Genomic DNA, 19432 nt, shown 5'->3' on the forward strand with positions numbered 1-19432 from the left:
GGTGCATCTTCTAGCGGAAATACCCCAGAGACAAATACAGGAATTGGGATTACATGGGCTGCAGTAACAGCCAGCAGAACACTCTTCCCTGAAGAAGAGGTTGCTACTTTGCTGTCTACTTCTCAGGTGGCTACTTCTTCTCACGGGCGAGGCCTCGACCCTGAGATAGAAATGCAAGGCTGACCTCATAAATTTTGCTGCTGTACATAGTTGTTACATTACTATAAATACCTGTACATATGACTGCTCACATCACCTGTTTTACACTCAATGTCCAGGGCATGTGTGACAGTAGGAAATGGAAATCTGTGTGGCTGTACATCAACAGATTTCAGCCTGACATAGTGGCATTACAAGAACACAACCAACATATTTATGCAGGCAAGACAGGACACTACTGTGGATATGATATTTTCTATGCTGGGGAGCACTCTTTCTCAGGGGTTGTCCTTCTGATCAAACATGAGCTTCAACCAGTCATTGCTTTAAATGACAACAAAGGCAGATGGCTTGTTCTCCAATGCATTATTAGAGGAGAGGTGTTTGAATTTGCTTCAGTTTATGCACCTCAGTCCTCTAGAGAAAGAACTGCAATTTGGGATGCCATGCAACAATATCCGTGGAGATATCATGCCTACATATGTGGGGATTTCAATAATGCTCCACAATAGGGAGACAACACCTCCAGACATGACCATATGTTATCTCCTGAAAGGCATGCATGGTCTCAACTACTTGTGCATCTGGATCTGGTTGACCTTTGGAAGGAATTGCAGCCTTTGTCACCAGGCTACACTTTTCAACATAATGCTCTCTTTCCGCTTGTCAGGCACGTCTGGATCGATGGTATAGTGCCGCTCCCCAACAAAATGGGGATTTTACATGCAAAATGTGGATTGACTATGCCTTTGTGCATTCAGACCATGCACCACTATAATTGCGGTTCTCTTTTCATAATATGCCAGATGATAGATTGCCACAAAGGAGACATCTAATCATAAACAATAGTTATTTGCACCATGCTGATTTCAAGGCAATGGTTACTGAAGCAGCTCATTGTCTTTCCTCTAGCAGCCATATTCATGTTGATGGTGCCTGGGATTCTTTTATTTCTAAAATGCAAGTTGTGATTAGAGCTTATGGCAAGTCTTACATGAAGACTCTGAGGGAAACCATTGCTCAGGCCAAATCCACTTGTCAAGACCTCACTGAACTCAGGCATCATCGTTTGTTGTCCATGCATGAGCAAACAACACTATGCCAGGCCAGACATTGTCTTAAACTAAATGATCACAGGAAACTCGCAAAATGGGAGACTAGAGCAAGACAAAGAGCCTTTACAGATAAAGGTTGCTCTTCCAAAGAATTTTTCAAAAGTTTACATCAGAGGAGAATCAAAACAGAAATTTGCAGAGTGCTTATGCCTGATGGATCATGGACTACTTCACGGTCACAACTTGCTTCTGTTTGTGTGCATCATTTCTCTCAGCAATTTGGCTCTGCAGCTCCTCCCTCGCAACAGATTTTGCTTGCACGAAATTTACTGTTGCAACATGTTTCTCCTATCATTTCCCCTACTCAAGCTTTGGAATTGGAGGAACCCTTTACTGAGAGGGAACTGTCAGATGCGATCAAATCATGTGGCAGATGGAAATCCCCAGGATGGGATGGTTTAACAGTCGAGTTTTTTCTAGAATATTGGCCTATTTTGAAGCATTCATTGCTATATATGGTGAATGCTGCGTGGTAAAATCAGAAAATGCCGGACACATGGAAGAGAGTAAGTCCAACTGAGGGGTTTAAACTAGGATAATTCCAGTTAGTCTAACTAACCTATTATCTGAAGTGGACAAATTCCGAGAAGTATGAAAAGACAAATAATCCTTTGGCAAAGAATTTAGAGTTTCCAAAAAACAAATTTGTGAGTCTTTGGCAGACTGGAGACCTATTATTCTTATGCCCGTAATTTACAAAGTCACTACCAAAATGATTGTTAATCGGCTAAAGGGGTTTTTACATGATGGGTTGCATCCTGCTCAATATGGCTTTGTCCCGCGTAGGCATATCACAGATAACATTGCTAATGCCTACATTGGAATTGAATATGCCAAATACACACAGCAGGATGTTTTGTTATTGCAAGTTGATATTGCCAAAGCCTTTGATACTGTTCAGTGGGATTTTATTTCATCGACTATGCAGGCATTGGGTTTTGGCACAAAAATGCAGCAACTCATCACTTGGCTATATCAAGATAGTGAAGCTGCCTGCATACTTTCAGGAGATATTTCTCCATCCTGGACTCTTGCTTGTTCTGTCAGGCAAGGATGTCCCCTGAGTGCTTTACTTTTTGCCATAGCCACTCATCCACTGCTTCAATATCTGGATCACCTCTTGGACACTGACCAGTTGCACGGTTTGGAGATTCTTGGCAGTCATAGCATGATTGCTCAGGCATATGCTGATGATTCATTCTTTACTCCAAAAAATACTCGGGCTGATCTGTCCATGATTATGCATGCTCTTTCTACATATGGATTGGCTGCTGGCCTTCGGGTAAATTTTCAGAAATCAAAATTGCTGCCGTTACATGCACAGGAATGGCACAACCTTATGTGGCCTGGGGAAATTGTCCCCGCTTCTCAATTCATTCGACATCTTGGTTATCCTCTAGGCTGGGGACTCACCCGTTCACAACAAACTGATTGGGTGCTAGTAAAGTTAAGGGCAAAACTTGAATATTGGAAGCTTGCAACTTGGCCATTACATGTTCGTTTGCGAATTACACAATCCATTTTGATAGCATACATACAATTTTATCTGCCTCTCACTATGTTCACTAAGGCAGATCTGGTTTCATTTATGTCAGCTATCATGGAAATTTTCTGGCGTTCAAAACATGGCAAGAAAAGTCTCAGATTACTCTCTATGCATCATCTCTGTTCTCCAAAGATGCACGGGGGTCTGAACATTCTCAATATTCAAATGCATTTACTTGCTCACAGAGGGAAAATGATGATACAGTTTATGCAAGGAGATCAGCCTTGGGCTTTCATGATCCGCTCTCTCTTATTACATCTTCATACATCTGCCTTTGGGAATTGGCAGCCTACTCAGTGGGATTTTTTATTTGGCTCTATCCAAGGCAAGATCAGAGGATGCCCTTTTGTCTCTCGTCTGCTTCTTGATTGGAGACACATTCTATCCCACTTGGAATGGCATGGCAGGGACTCTCTCTCGGGCAACTCTTTAAGGGTAGAGAATATTTTTTGGTCTAAAGTATTTCACCCTCCTTTGGCCATACAAGAACCCCGACGTTCTTATTTTCTCTCCTTCAAAGGCATTTCATCTGTGGCGGATGTACTTCAGGATGATGGCACAATTTTATCTTTTTCTATGGCTGCTCGCAAATATGGCTTGGGAGCTCATTATCGTCCTTTATGGCATAGAATTTCAGCAATGCTCCAACCGTACTTGCCGGTACCTCATTTGGAACTTCAGAATCGGCTTGAGGATTGGATTTTACGCTCTCCTTCCTTATATGCCCGTCCTTTGAAGCTCTCACATATCACAGTGTCATCACTGTATAAAGTGTTATTACCTGCACCTTGGATTTCCCACAGAGCAAATACTGTTTGGCATATGGATCGTCCAATGAAGTGGTGGAGAAAAAGGCTGCGTCTCCTTTGGCATTACAAAGTCCCTCTTCGACAACAGCTTTTCTTATGGCGAGTTCTCCTTGGCATTTTTCCATCCGGACAGTTACTCGCACACAGACATATTGCTTCAGCTGTTTGTCACAGATGCCAGCACTCTACTAAATCAGTGCTTCACATTTTTTGGTTCTGTCCAAATACTTCTGATCTCGTTGCTCTCATCAGACAGAGGCTTCAACAGCGATTTCCTACTGTTACTTTTGACATATTTTTCTGGTTGTTTGGTTTTCATCCACAGAGACAGGGTTTTGATTTATTTTTTGTATGGATGCGCTATTGGACCCTATGGACTTTATGGATGGACAGAAATCATAGAGTCTTGGGTGATCCACTATTTTCATCTTTTCTTTTTTATCAAACGCTCTCTGCAACAATCATTCTATGATTGTTTTCAGACTCGTTTGATTGATCAGGATGTGTATACAGCTTATACTGAGATCTTTAGTTGAGTAGTAGCTACTTCGTTTTTGAAGTAACTATGAATGTAATTATTTTACAGCAATAAAAGATTTCTTCCCACAAAAAAAAGTGTGTGTGTGTGTCTGGTGGAAAGGAAAATTGCAATTGATATGGAAGTTGAAAATGCCATTGAAACAACGACTCTTTTTATGGAGATGTATTGTTGGTATTCTTCCAGTAGGGGTGAAATTGGCTCAAAGACGGATAGCTTCACCTCTTTGTCCAAGATATCACCTTTCATCTGAGAGTATTCCGCATTTACTGTGGTTTTGTTCATATTCCAGAGACCTTCTAGACAGAATCTCCTATTTCTTATCTCTCAGATTTCCAGCACACAGGTTCTACACGTTTTTCTGAATGTATGGCAAACTATCAGCTTCTTTGTCACAGTATTCTCTTTTCTTCCACTCAATCAGATACTGGGCCTTATGGACCCTCTGGCTGCAGCGCAATCAAGCATATCTGAATTCTCCCCTTCAGCATCCATATGAGTTCTTCCGAGCCCCATTGCGGCAGTCTTTATATGATGCCTTACATGAGGAAGATTTGGATGTTTCTTGTATTCAGCTTTTCTTTTACTGCTTCTGATGGATAGGGCTTTGGCTCTCTTTTGAGCTCTGCCCAGATGTAAATGAATGTTTCATAATATAAGTATCTTGGTTTCACCAAAAAAAAAAAAAAAGGTGTGTGTGTGTGTTGTTGGTATTCTTCCAGTAGGGGTGAAATTGGCTCAAAGACGGATAGCTTCACCTCTTTGTCCAAGATGTCACCTTTCATCTGAGAGTATTCCGCATTTACTGTGGTTTTGTTCATATTCCAGAGACCTTCTAGACAGAATCTCCTATTTCTTATCTCTCAGATTTCCAACACACAGGTTCTACAGGTTTTTCTGGATGTATGGCAAACTATCAGCTTCTTTGTCACAATATTCTCTTTTCTTCCACTGGATCAGATACTGGGCCTTATGGACCCTCTGGCTGCAGCGCAATCAAGCATATCTGAATTCTCCCCTTCAGCATCCATATGAGTTCTTCCGAGCCTCATTGCGGCAGTCTTTATATGATGCCTTACATGAGGAAGATTTGGATGTTTCTTGTATTCAGCTTTTCTTTTACTGCTTCTGATGGATAGGGCTTGGGCTCTCTTTTGAGCTCTGCCCAGATGTAAATGAATGTTTCATAATATAAGTATCTTGGTTTCACCAAAAAAAAAAATTGTGTGTGTGTATGTGTGTGTCTATCTATCTATATATATATATACGTATATCCATGATACACAGATAGACAGAGGGACAGACAGACATACATGGACTAGCTTATGAATAACTGAACTGGGGGCAAGTACCAATCCAGGCTTAATGCAGCGGTGATAATACAAATTCCTCTTCTGATAACTGCAAAAGCGGCCATAGTGGCCCACATTAGAGTCACGGTGACAATGATCCCATTCCCCTTCGGGTGAATGAATAAGGTCAGACCAGATGACAGCTAATGTGTCCCAGGTATTTAGAGGACATGTTGAGACAAGGGTCAGTAGCATGAGAACAATGAGCCTTCCAAATGCACCAACTGGCCAAGCTACCAGAGACGCAAAAGTTTCCACGAAATGTTTTGAGCATCAGCAGTAGATACCATCTTGTCTGATCTGCTCCAACCAGCTGTCAATCGGTAGCCTGTTAAGTCCCTTACCTGCTGTGACCACCTTGATTAGGAATCTGTCCACTCCATGTCCACAATAGCAAAAGAGGAAACGTGTAATCCCTAAAATAGGGAAAGCATCACCAAAGGATATAGTCTGTCATACAAGCCCCATATGAGAGGGTGCTAGAGAATGACGCCTTTGCTCGGGCGATCCCCTCTGAGTAGAGCTATGATGGGTTGAACCTCCATCGTGCGTGCTCTGGTCCATCTCTGCATCATGGGTGGTGCATGTGTCTCTGGCTGCATATCCCCTTGTCGTTGTCTCATCCCACTGACCCCCTACCTTCTCCTTCTCTTCTCTACTATGTCCTAGGACACATTTGAATGCGTAGAAGTCTATGACGTGTCTCCGAGTTCAATCCATATCTCTCTCCCAAGATACTGTCTCCTCCTATTGTCTGATCTGGTGCAATGGGAGCTCTCTATGTCATCGCATCAGATAGATGCCAACATAGACCCTCATCAATATAGAGCCCAAATAGTGTCAGTGAGGGGCATCCCTGCTTCACTCCTATCGTGCTCTCGACGCATTTTGACAGCCTTCAGGAGCGCGTACTCTCCCTTTGATTGACTCATACAAACTATCACCCCTCATATCAAGACTCTTGGGAACTGCATCTCCTGAAAGCGCCTAACCATGCAGGATCGTGGGGCTGTGGGAAATTTTCAATTAGAGAAAAAATCCAAGGGGGTAGTCCACACCCTGAACAAAGGCTTTAAAACAATTTTAAAAAAACAAAGATTTAGTTAAGGGGGGTATTCCACACCCTTAGACAATAAGATAGACACATATATTATCAAATTGAAAATAAATAAAAGTAATGCATTACATGAATAAATGTTAATAAATATGAGAAATGAATTAATGACTTTTAAAATAAATGCATGCACCTCTAAGAAAATTGAAACGAATAGATGGAGACAAATATAAATTTATGTAAGAGATTGCAAAGATATGGTGTTGTAGGCATAAAGTCAACCCTATGGTTGACCAATAGTACTTGGGTACTATATATACCAAGTACTTGTATTGTTTCATTTGAACATTTCTATTGGAGCTTTCTTGTGTGTGCACTCTTGCTCACTTGTGTTCATAACCTGTCTCCACTTTGTTCCTACATTTAGTAGTGGCGAGGAGTCATGTGCTTAGTAGCACCACTGTTAATATACCATGTGTCACTTGCAACAAGGGAAGCATCCCTTGATTGATTTTCAGCATTCAAATCCCCCCTGGCATCCATCTTCTCACTAAATGCAGCAAACACAAAATCTCTATCACCTTGGGCAAGATGAGCTTCACCATGTACATCTAAAGCACGACTTTCAGTGGGGGCAACAAAATTACTGCTAGAGCTCTCCCTTTGCCTCTTCTTTTCATTGGCAATTCTTTTCTGACACTCTGCGATGTAATGCCTTCGCTTCTTGCAATAATTGCATTTGCCCTTTTTCTGATTTTTGCTTGAACTGCTTGCATTCCCCTCCTTGGGCTGAGTTGTATGGCTGTGTTTTGGCTCAAACTTTTTTTGAAATTTGCCCTTTCCACCCATGGCAAGCGCTTGCTCACCCTGACGAGAGGCTTTGGCAAAATTTGAGCATCTCTCCTCTTCCTGTAACAAAAGCCCAACTAACTCATCGAACGAGGGTGGGGGCTGCCTTGAGAACAATAGTCAATGACGTGACAAATGTGCCATATGAGGGCGCTAAGCTATTGAGGGTGTTAGAGACGAGCTTCTTGTCTTATATTTCCTCATCAATACTTGCGAGCTGATCACGTAGATTAGTGATCCTGGCAATATCATCAGAGGATATTGGCTGTAGCAAACACTTCCCAGGCTGATTTATGGCATGCCACGTTAAGACATGTCCATCACAGGGCATTGTCCTACTTGTACAACAATAATATGACTCAGGGAATGCCAAAATTACAGCAACCAGCAAATGAAGTGTGTGAGGGGTGTGCACTTGGCAAATTGCATCGCTTGCCATTCAGTAAACAAGGCAAGAATTGGGTCAAGGCAACCAGAGTGTTGCAGGTAGTGCACAGTGATGTATGTGGCCCCATGACTATTCCCAGGGATAGAGGAGCAAGGTACTTTGTGATCTTTATAGATGACTTCTCTAGGTTCACATGGCTTTTTCTCATGAAGGAAAAATCTGAGGTGTTCTATTGGTTTCAGGAGTTCAAAGCTATGACTGAGAACCAAACCAATTCTAGAATTGGAACACTCAACTCAGATAGAGGGAGAGAGTACATGTCACATGCATTCCAGGGATTTTTGAAGCAACATGGGATTAAACATCACTTGACATGCCCTTACACACCACAACAAAATCCACTCCCTGAGAGGAAGAATCGTACTCTCATGAAAATGACGAGATGCATGCTGAAATTCAAGAGAGTCTCAAAGGCTTTTTGGGGAGAAGCAATTGTGACAGCCACTTATATTCAGAACAGATGCCCTACCAAAGCTTTGGGTAATGTGACTCCATTTGAGGCTTTGTATGGCTTTAAGCCAAAGGTTAGTCATTTCAGAGTTTATGGCTCAGTGACACATGCTTTGGTTCCAGATGCACATCAGACAAAGCTTGATGACAAGAGTGTCAAATGCATTTTCGTGGGATATAGCACTAAAAGCAGGGGATTTAGGCTTTATAATCCCGCTACCAGGAAGATAATAATCAGTAGAGATGTCCTCTTTGCTAAGAATGAGTGCATGCAGCCCACTAGTGCAGACTTGCCACCATACGATGACACCCCTTTGGACATCATCTAGTTTAAGGATGATGAGATGGAGTCTCTTGATGCTTCCCCTTCTACTTCTCATAGTTCAAATGGCTTGCCACATGTTGAGGATGGCTCTCCCTCAAATCCACATGTTGAGGATGATTCTCCCTCAAATGTTTCAGATTTGCAGCCAATTAATGAGAATAGACAGCCTCATGTTTCGAGGCATTATCAACGTCGTGAGGCCACTAAAGATGTTGATGCAGCACTGAGTGGTACAGCAGAGAAATCTATTCCACGTTGGGTAAGGTTGACCATTCAAGATGCTAAGGATAGCCTACTTTGGGGAAAACCAGGGCCAGCACTCAGAAAATCAGTGATGGAAGCTAAAAATGAGCCTCAGAGCCTCAGCATAATCCGGCATGGCAGAAAGCTATGGAAGCTGAGATTAAATCCATTGAGAAGAATGCCACATGGGACTTGGTTGATGCACCCATTGGGAAAAATGTGGCTGCACGAAATGGATTTATAAGGTGAAATACCATTCAGATGGCACAGTTGAGAAATACAAAGCCCGTTTGGTTGCCAAGGGGTATGCACAAGAGGAGGGGATATATTATGAGGAGACTTTTGCTCCAGTGGCCAAGATGACCACCATTCGTTCTATCATCTCTCTTGCTGCGTTTTATGGTTGGTCAGTGTACCAGATGGATGTCAAGACCGCTTTCCTCAATGGAGATCTTAAAGAGGAGGTCTATGTACATCAGCCCCAAGGTTTTGAGGTGAAGGGACAAGAGCACATACCTACAAGAGCACAAGGTATGCAAGCTTAGGAAGGCTCTATATGGGCTGAAGCAAGCACCTCGTACCTGGTATCAGAAGATACATCAATTTTTGCTGTCCCAGGGCTTCGTAAACACTCATACAGAGCCAAATCTATATGTTCTGCAGCAAAAATCAGAATTGGTCATGTTGGTACTATATGTGAATGACATCATACTCACTGGCAGTGATTTGCAGCAAATTACAACAGTGCAGTCTGCTTTATGCCACAACTTTGACATGACAGATTTGGGCCTATTGCATTATTGTCTTGGCATTGAGTTTTGGTAGACCCATGATGGGATCTCTATGTCACAGACAAAGTATTCGAAGGGGTTGTTGCATAAATTTAAAATGAAGAACTGTAAGCCTGTGGCTACTCCATTGGAAAAGGGACTTAAGCTGAGTAAGCATGATACTGCTGAAAAGTTTGATGGCACTTTGTACAAGCAGTTGGTTGGCAGTTTGATATATCTATGCTCCACATGGCCTGATATTGCCTATGCCACAGGGCTTTTGAGCTAGTTCATGCATTGTCCCACGATCACACATTGGAATGCAACAAAGAGGGTTCTCAGATATGTCCATGGCACTCTCTCTCTTGGCTTGCATTATGCTTCAAATTGTGATCTAGAGCTGAGTGGTTTCACCGACTCAGATTGGTCAGGGGGCTATTTGGAGCTTTCTTGTGTGTGCACTCTTGCTCACTTGTGTTCACAACCTGTCTCCACTTTGTTCCTACAATTTAATCTAAAGCAAGTATGTATATACTAATCTAACACAAATTAATATACATTCTATTAAAGAATCGAAATGAGTCATTAAGTCTAAAAGAAAAGCAAGAAGGTGAAAATTAGTCTACGATTATGGTGAATGCAAGTATAAATTTCTTCTTAGCAATACTAAACAAGAAAGGCATATTAAGCCAAAAAAGAAGAATTGAATAATTTACATTGAATAAATTAATTAAAAAACTATAAAGATACAAGTAAGATGGATTAAAGGGCTAAGATGGTAGATGTAAAAATTAAATTAATTGGCCTTCCGAAAGTCTACAAAGAAAGTGTAGACTTTCTAGGATCTTGATCTCATCTCCTCGATGACTACCCGCAGGGTGAAGATATGATCAAGTGTGGAATGTTGTCTCTAAAACCTAGCTTGTCTCAATGCCCGCTGTGTGTGTGTCTCTGCACACGAGCTGATCTCTCTCTAGTAGTGACCCATAAATCTTGACAAGTGTATGACCAATCATGAGAGTTCGGTAGTTCCCAGTATCCATGGGATCCCCTACTTTGTGTATCGGTACAATATTGGTGGTATTCCAATCAAGGCTGAAGCCGCGGCATACAACATGATTGAACATATATGCTAGGATCGGGGCCAAGACCTCCTACAGTTTCCTCAAAATGTGTTTCACTAGATTTTTGAAACACAAAGTGGTCAAGATGTTCTGGCATTTAATTTGGCCTGCAAAAACATGAACAGATGTGGGGGTTTGTTTAGAGCAATGACATGGGCAACCCCTTCTCGCAATCTCAACATGAGATCTTGCAACCATATCACAAGGATGACAAGAAGCATTCCTTCCTCTATGAGCAGGCAGGAGGACTGTACCAGATCATTCTCTGAACCTATCCCACCATACTTTCCTCAAAATGTGTTTCACTAGATTTTTGAAACACAAAGTGGTCAAGATGTTCTGGCATTTAATTTGGCCTGCCCAAACATGAAGGGATGTGGGGGTTTGTTTAGAGCAATGACATGGGCAACCCCTTGTCGCAATCTCAACATGAGATCTTGCACCCACAGCACAAGGATGACAAGAAACATTCCTTCCTCTATGAGAAGGCAGGAGGACGTGTACCAGATCAAGGTCACAACCTAGTAAACGTTCATAAATATATGTGAGGAAAGGTCTCTGGAAAATGTTGCACCTCCAATAACTAGGCCATGGTTGAACTCTCTCATGAGCAATATAATTTTTTATAGAAGAGATTCATGAAACAGAAAAAAATTATTATTATAATGCTGAGAATTCACAAATACAAAGGTATGCCAGTAATTCAGCTTCCAATTAAGCCAAATTTTCAAAAACTTTTCATACAATGACACTAATCTATACATTTCTTGAAGTCTGCTAGCTTTTTTGTGATCTGAAATGCGCAGGATTGCATTACAAAGCAGAAGGTTTTGCATTTTCTCATGTAATGTTAACACAGTAGCTTACTGTTTCTTGCACCTAAGTGCAGAAAACAACAATACAATAGCATATAGATTAGCCCAGAAATAGCATAAGATGTAATGCAGCTTACAGAAGGAGACCACTTTGACAATCTCTCGAGCTCTAGGAAGATCAAATTCTTGAGGGAAGCCTCAGCTTGCTCACTTAGAAGGTCACCCGTTCGTTCAGATCCAGCAACTGAAGCAAGAGCATGTATGCCGACCTGATTGTCACAAAAAAGGAGTCAATATTTTCACATTCTACACATCGTACAAATAAGATATTCTCATGCACAGAACTGCCAGTGACAATGCACGAGCATGTTATGGATTGCAAACGTAATACTTCATTCAAAATTAATCTGAAGATTTAAAAAACTACAGGGCTAGGGGCTTCAAGAAAAAGTGCATCCAATACGACAAATGAGTGAAGAATAAGGAGGTTCCAACTCGTAGCCCTGAACATTGAGCCCATCCATGAACATAGGTGCATAACGAACAAGACTTTACCCACCGATACATTCTAATACCCTAGCTCTTTAAGACCTTAAATAACATAAATTCTCCAGCTTTTGCCACAGGCTAGGCACAAGAATCTTGAAAATTTCGCTTGCCCTTGAGGACAATCAGTAGCAAAAGGCCAATTTAGAATATGGGAAAGATTGAAATGACATACCATATCTGGTCACACAACTGTCGACCGAAATCAGTGATGGAAAACTCAAATAGACATTGAGGATAAATATTACTTGATTGCACAACTTTTGTAACCTAAAATAAGCAACAAACAGAAGTACGACAATAAAACCAGACTGAAGCGCAAAAAGTACTCAAGTGCTCTGTAGTACTTGAGACATTAAAAACAATCATCTTTCGCAGCTCTATACTTAGTGGAGCTATAGAGAGCCCAAACAACAATTCAATATCTCCAGTATATGAATTAGAAGTACCCTGACGATGCAAGATTGTCATCTAAAGAGGAAAAGCAAACCATTGTTGATGTGTGTATACCCCACCTTCGAAAGCTGCCATGTAGTGAGATTAGCAATAACCACCTAACACTCTTCATTGTGTGGAAAACTATTAGGTAGTAGATGCCTACAGTGGTTACCGATTGGGTGCTTGACACTTGCTCACAATTTAAAAGTTACCCCAAGCTATCTTTCTCTTTTGACAGAAGAATTTCATAAGTTCTCTTTAGCTTCAAGTCTTAGGAGAGGTTTACTCCTTATTTTTATCACCCTTATCCTAAAAGAAGATGATAACTTCGTTGTTACTCACATGCCTTTGTACTATTTCTGAGATAATAGCAAAATCCCTAGCTCTTTCACTCATGTTTTTCATGCTAGATACCATCCATAGCTCCTATCTAGACTATGTTTGTAGTGTTTGTAATGGATGTATAATGAATCATATTTCACACTTTCAGTGGGATCACAATGATGCATTGCCATTCTTTAACCTAACACTGAGAAGGCTTCCAAGAAGGTCAATTGATCATTATTTGAAGGATGCGGTAACCAAAATTCACCAATCACCAATGAACTGTCTAGGTCTCTAGCATATCTTTCAGGTAATGTAGTAGGGCTTTGGTCTATGGATGCATGAGCAAGCATTCTTATCTCCTAATCAATCAAACAAGATTTCCTCTACACATCAAACTTGATAAGGAATTCTCCCACTCAGGGAGCCAAAAAAGCCAAGCTAGGGAGGGGCACTCGGGTCATAGAGGAATTAAAAGAGAATCAAATGATTATAAAGTCCATGTCATGTCTGCATTTCGAGGTGAGTTGATGGGGCTTGCAAAGAATCCATAACACTTATCTATTTTCTTGTTAATTAAAGTATTGGCCTCCTACATTGTGCATTTTCATCCTACAATGTGCAACATCCTCAATTGTAAGTGGCATTAAAAAGGTTTGGTTCAAGTAGGTATAGGATCCCATGAGCCTGGAAAACTATAGGACCATCATGATTGGGCATGTCATGTCCAAGATTTATGCCTCGGTACTCAAAACAGTTTGCAGAGCACGAGGGACTTAGAGCTACTGGACAGGCAAGCTTTCTTATGGATATTGCGACCTTGGATCACATCCTCATAGTGCGCGGTGTCATTGAGGAGGCCAAGATATGGAGACAGACAGTATACTTATTCACACTGAGAATTTAAATAGCCATATTTAACACATACGACACTGCATGAGATGCAAATGCGAATCACATGTTGCCAAAGCTTAGACCTTGATATGTTTTGGCATTCCAATTTCAATACACCCAAAGGAGAGAAAACTCTAAGAAAATATTACCATCTTTTTAACATTTAACATATATCTATAAATAGATTATGCCAAAATATCCTAGAGAGCCAAGGATATGGAAGATCCGGGACTGTGCTGAAGGCCTTCCAAAAGTCTACGAAGCAGGCATAGACTTTCTGGGATCTCAATCTCGCCTCCTCAATGACTACCTGTAAGGTGAAGACATGGTCAGACTTTCTGGGATCTCAATCTTGCCTCCTCAATGACTGCCCGTAAGGTGAAGATATGGTCAAGGGTGGAATGCTGCCGTCAAAAACCAGCCTGTCATGTGCCCGTTGTCCATGTGCCTCCGTGTATGAACTGATCTCTCTCTCTAGCATGATCCACAGAGAGAGAGAGAGAGAGAGAGAGAGAGAGAGAGAGAGAATTGAATTAGGCAGCACAACACAACCTAAACAAAAAGAAGAAGAAGAAGACGAAGAAGAAAAAAGAAACAACTAATGCTAACACAAGCGAACACAGATAACCCAACGTACATATAAGAAAACAAATGAAATACCAATGAAAACAAGGAAACAAGAGTGGGAGGAAAAATATAATAGCAATATGTGTATGTGTGTGGAGACACACACACTTTTTTTTTTTTGTGAGAAGAAATATTTTATTGCTGTAAAATAATTACATTCATAGTTACTTCAAAAGCGGAGTAACTACTACTCAACTGGAAATCTCAGTATAAGCTATATATACATCATGATCAATCAAATGAGTCTGAAAGCAATCATAAAACGGTTGCCACACACACACACACACACGTTTTTTGTATATTTATGTTACAAGAATCAGTCCCCAAAGAGGAAACATGCAATTACAACATCAAAAGATGTCGATATAAGACAACAAGGTAGCTGACTAAGGGGTAGAGGTGACAGGAAGGAGGAGTATTGTGGGGACGCTACAATGGTGGTCGGGCCAGAAGGGCATGCCAAAGTCGTCCCTGATCCCAACGGCAATGGCGCTATCACCTCTAAAGGTGGTGGTGCTGTCAGCTCCAAAGATGGTACAGTGGGTTTCCATGATGATGATACTGCAAAAGCTGAGGCTGAGTTCAAAACTGTTGAGGCGGATGCTGTGATGGCTGCTTTTTGCACCATTGTGCTATCAGTCTGCAGTCCGTTTTGCGGTTGTTGCACTTATTCATATCCTCTACTTTGAGCTGCTATTTGTGCTTCTCTTCCTCCTTGGGCTTCTCTTCCTTCTTTTTAGTTTTGTCCCATTTTGCCATGTTGCTTGTTGTCTCTTTTTTTCCCTTGCTCTTTCTGAGATAAGCCTCAATTTTCTCGATCCAGGGGCAGCAGAGGATGCGACATAGCAGAGACCCAGAGAGAATGACACGATAGACTTACCCTCACATGAGGATCGTAGACATCTCCTCTTTACTATTTGAATTGGGGAGACAACCACTAGAGTGATAGTAGTTCTTGTGAAATCACGAGCTACCTCCCGGGGATTATAAAGGAGGAGAGAGGTCTAGACAAACTAATCAGGCTGAGCACCATTAACGCTCTATTACTGATTTCCTCCCTCAACGGCACAGACCCTCACCAGATCTAGAGCCACTGTTACTATCCTCAGTCAACCAATGAAGCTGGTTCCACAGACAGCAGACACAAGTCCCATCACTCGAATGGTCAGCTGATCCGACAGCCGATTGACAAGGATCTCTCTTCATTTTTTCCTTTACATTTGAGTACACTCCCACAGCGACAGTAAGGTGTCTCTATCTATTTATTTTCTCATCTCAGACATCATCCTTGGGTATGGATCCCGCTGTTGTTGCCCCACCCCTTAGCTTTTATTATTCTGATTTTTTTTCAATCTCATAGACCCTTCGGTCTTTTGAAGATGCTAACAAACTTCTTTCTTCCTCTTGAGTGTGGATTCCGCTGTTGTTGCCCCACCCTTTAGCTTTTATTATTCTAATTTTTTTTTCAAGCTCATAGACCCTTCGGTCTTTCAAAGGCGTTAACAAACTTTCTTTCTCTCTCCCGCTGTCGCTCAGCCCGTCGTCGCTCAGCCCGCCGCTTCAGGCCCAGCTCAGCCCACCGCTCAGCCCGTCGTCGCTCAGCCTGCCCTTCAGGTCGTTGTCGCTTTCTCGCCGCTCAGGTCGTCGTCGAGACTCTTCTTCTTCCCTCCCCACTCTTGGCTGGGCTGTACCCCAGGCCCAGCCAAGGGGTTAGTCCAGCCAAAAGGGGGATAGTCGATATGGCCAGCCCATCCTCCCCTCATCCCCCCAAGCTTTACTCCGCCATGGCAGCCACAACCCCTGCTCCCTTCGATAGGACGTAATCTAGGTATAAGATTCAACCTCCCCCGACGCCAAGCCGCAAGAGCAGATTTACCATCTCCAGCAAGAAGTGCGAGACCTGAGGTCCCAGCTCACCCAAGCCCTAGCTCGTATTGCAGCTTTGGAAGGCCCAAGGAAGCAAGAGATTATTGCAGCAGCCGTACAAACATGTAAAGCTGAGCCCCCAACATCACAGCTGATTTCCACGGTTAGAGAGATCATCTAGGTGAAAGTGACAGCTGAACCCAAGGTTGACATCCAAATAGAGATCCAAGAACATCACCTTCGGAAAGAGAATGCTATGAAGATTCGAATAGGGGGAATACCCGATTGGCAGCACGAGAATGACACTTTCGATGAGGCAATCGAAAGAATCAAGGCAGCAGTCCCGGCCATTGATTGGTCAGCAAGCTCAACTGATGACAAGAATGATGATGAAGAGGAGTCTTCCCCAGTTTATTTATCGCCCAGGAATGGACACGTTGTCATCACCTTCAACTCGAAGACACTCAGAAAGAGAATTCTATGACAATCCTATAAGCTGAAGCGGACAAAGATATGGATTGCTGAGGAGCTTACAAGAACCCAACTGAAGAACAAAGCTACCGAGCTTGCTAAGGTTCGGGCAGCCAGGGAAGCAGGAAAATGGGCAGTCTATCGTGACGATCTTGCAATGATTAGAGAATTTAAGACAAAACCTAAAGACCCTCAATCTTAAACTGATGTAATGGCCACCCCATAGCCTAGCACCTAGTTCTTTTTATGTTTTATGTTCTATGTTTTTAGGTTCTATGTGTTTTGTTTTTTAAAGAAATCTGATGATACTCCCAGGGAGGTTGCCTATGGCCCTCTCTGTACTGATGTATAAGCAGGTCTCTTTTGTCCCATAGACCTTTTAGGTCTCCAGTGGACATTAATAAACCTTCTTTCTTTCTTTCTTTCTTTCTCTCTCTCTCTCTCTCTCTCTCTCTCTCTCTCTCTCTCTCTCCCCCAGCCCGCACCCTCCCTCTCAGCCCGTAAGCCCTCTCTCTCCCAGCCCGCACCCTCCCTCTCAGCCCCTTAAGCCCTCTCCCCCTCCCAGCCCGTAAGCCCTCTCTCTCCCGGCCCGTAAGCCCTCTCCCCCTCCCAGCCCGTAAGCCCTCTCTCTCCCAGCCCGCACCCTCCCTCTCAGCCCGTAAGCCCTCTCCCCCAGCCCGCCCGCACCCTCCCTATCAGCCCGCACCCTCTCTCTCAGCAGACCCTCCGTCTCCGTCTCAGTCCGCAAGCTTACTCCCTGCGCAAGCCTCACGAGACAAGCTTACTCCCTGCGCAAGCCTCTCCCTCGTGGAAGGGCCAGATCCTGGCTGTTGGAGGGGAAGGGGGTTTAAGGAAAGTCTTAAACTCCTCTCCCCCCCCCCGCCCCCGCGTGAATAGCCCTACAGCAAGTGTCCTTAAAGTGCAGGAAACAGTTTCCAGAGAGTAAAAAGGGGCAAAAAGAGGCAGTTTTGAGCAAAGAATTCAGCTGGCAAACAAGGAGCTCCACCATGGCCCTCAGAGGCAGTTTTGAGCAGAGAATTCAGCACTTCCAGGACTAAGGAGATGCCACAAACAAGGAGCTCCACCATGGCCCTCCAAGGAGCAAAAGTAGAGAAAGATAAAAGCATAGGCAGCAGTACAAGAGATGAAGAGGCAAGTTCTTCTTTGCCCTTATCTCCTTCCCCACCACCTCCAACGACCTCCCTTGCCTCCACCCCAACCCTTTCCTACCCACCTACTTTACTCAATCCTCCTGTGGCTCCTACCCCATCTCCTTTACTTCCATCTCCCCCATCACTTCCGGTTACCTCCCTTGCCTCAATCCCAACCCTTTCCTACCCACCTCCTCTACTCAATCCTCCTCCTCCCCCTCCTTCAGCTTCACCTCCTCCTCTTGCTCCCGTTCATTCCTCCCTAGCCCTTTCCCTTGCTTATTCCTCCCCTCCCCTAGTCCCTACCCATCCTCTTCCTTCCTCTTCCTCCCCTTCCCTATTCCCTACCCAGCCTCTTCCCTCCTCTTCTTCCCCTCCCCTAGTCCCTACCCAGCTTCTTCCCACCTCTTCCCACCGACCCTCCCTTTCAGCCCCTTCCTCCCCTAGTGTAGGCTCTTCTTCGGTCCCTGACTCCCTACTTCCTCCTACCGGATCTCTCTCTTCAGGACCTCCATTTTCTGCACCCCTCCTTTACTCGCCTTCTTACCCTCTTACCCCCTCATCCTTGTACCCCCTCTCCCCTTCACCCTCCACAGCGGAAGCAATCCTGGCAGATAATCTGCGCTTGAGAGATTTAGTTATGCAGTGCATGGAGACTTGCAGACTTCAGGGCGCTGCGATTCAGTCTCTCACAGCACAGATACACACACTGACTGCTCAGCTATCGACAGTTGAGAGTCATAGATCTGATCAGGACTCCCATATTCGCCAGCTTCATACCAAAGATATTGATCGGGACATCCAGTTACGGACACATGCTGAGCGCATAGTGCAGCTGGAGGCACGCATTCAGGAGCATGTTGTGGCATGCGATGATCGCCTCCAGCAACTGCATGTAGCTCCTCCAGCTAGTGCAGCAGTTGAGGAGAGGTTGGCCACACTGCAGACAGAGGTACAGAAGACCTCAGAGTGGGTGAACGTTGTGCGTAGAGCCCCACAGGCCCAGCAGACCACAGTCTCTGAGACTATTGCCGAGAGTCAGCGGCGAGCTCAGAAGGCCCTCAACATCCGCATCCGCGGAGTTGAGCGATCAAATACGAGATCAGCCATGGATCAGGCGACAGATTTCATATCTGGGACACTCGGAGTTCAGGATCATGGCATAGTATCTGCATATCGAGTGGGCCGGGATCCAGCACGGCACCAGCCACTTATCATCAGATTCAGAGATGCTGAGGCCCGTCTCGCAGTATTACGGAGGAGATCCAGATTGAGGGACCATCCACAGATTCACATGGATGAGGACCTTACAGCTCTTCAGTGGGAGGAGCATAGACGTCTCATTGCACAAAGGGATGTTGCCCGTCGTGAGGGCAAGTGGGCCGTGATCAGAGAGGGCAGACTTTTGATAGGAGCTATGCGATCTAGACCGGCTGGAGCCCACAGTTGACGACACGAGGCCTATGGGACACGTAGCCTGCCAGATAGCTTGAGTTTCGCAGTTTGGAACTGTAATGG

At 43.7% G+C, this 19432-nt stretch overlaps 1 protein-coding gene across 1 annotated transcript in view; it reads right to left on the reverse strand.

Moving 5' to 3' along the window:
- The window catches only part of LOC147904766 (ARM repeat superfamily protein), a 141228-nt gene that overhangs the window by 10581 nt on the left and 111215 nt on the right, over positions 1 to 19432 (reverse strand). The window contains exon 13 of the mRNA XM_087388274.1: positions 11735 to 11866. Within this exon, the coding sequence (XP_087244400.1) occupies positions 11735 to 11866 (132 nt within the window). The remainder of the gene's footprint in view (positions 1 to 11734; positions 11867 to 19432) is intronic.

Source organism: Dipteris shenzhenensis, chromosome 2 (assembly GCF_047967505.1).
Source record: "Dipteris shenzhenensis isolate YYH24624 ecotype China chromosome 2, Dip_SZ_1.0, whole genome shotgun sequence".
Taxonomy (NCBI): domain Eukaryota; kingdom Viridiplantae; phylum Streptophyta; class Polypodiopsida; order Gleicheniales; family Dipteridaceae; genus Dipteris; species Dipteris shenzhenensis.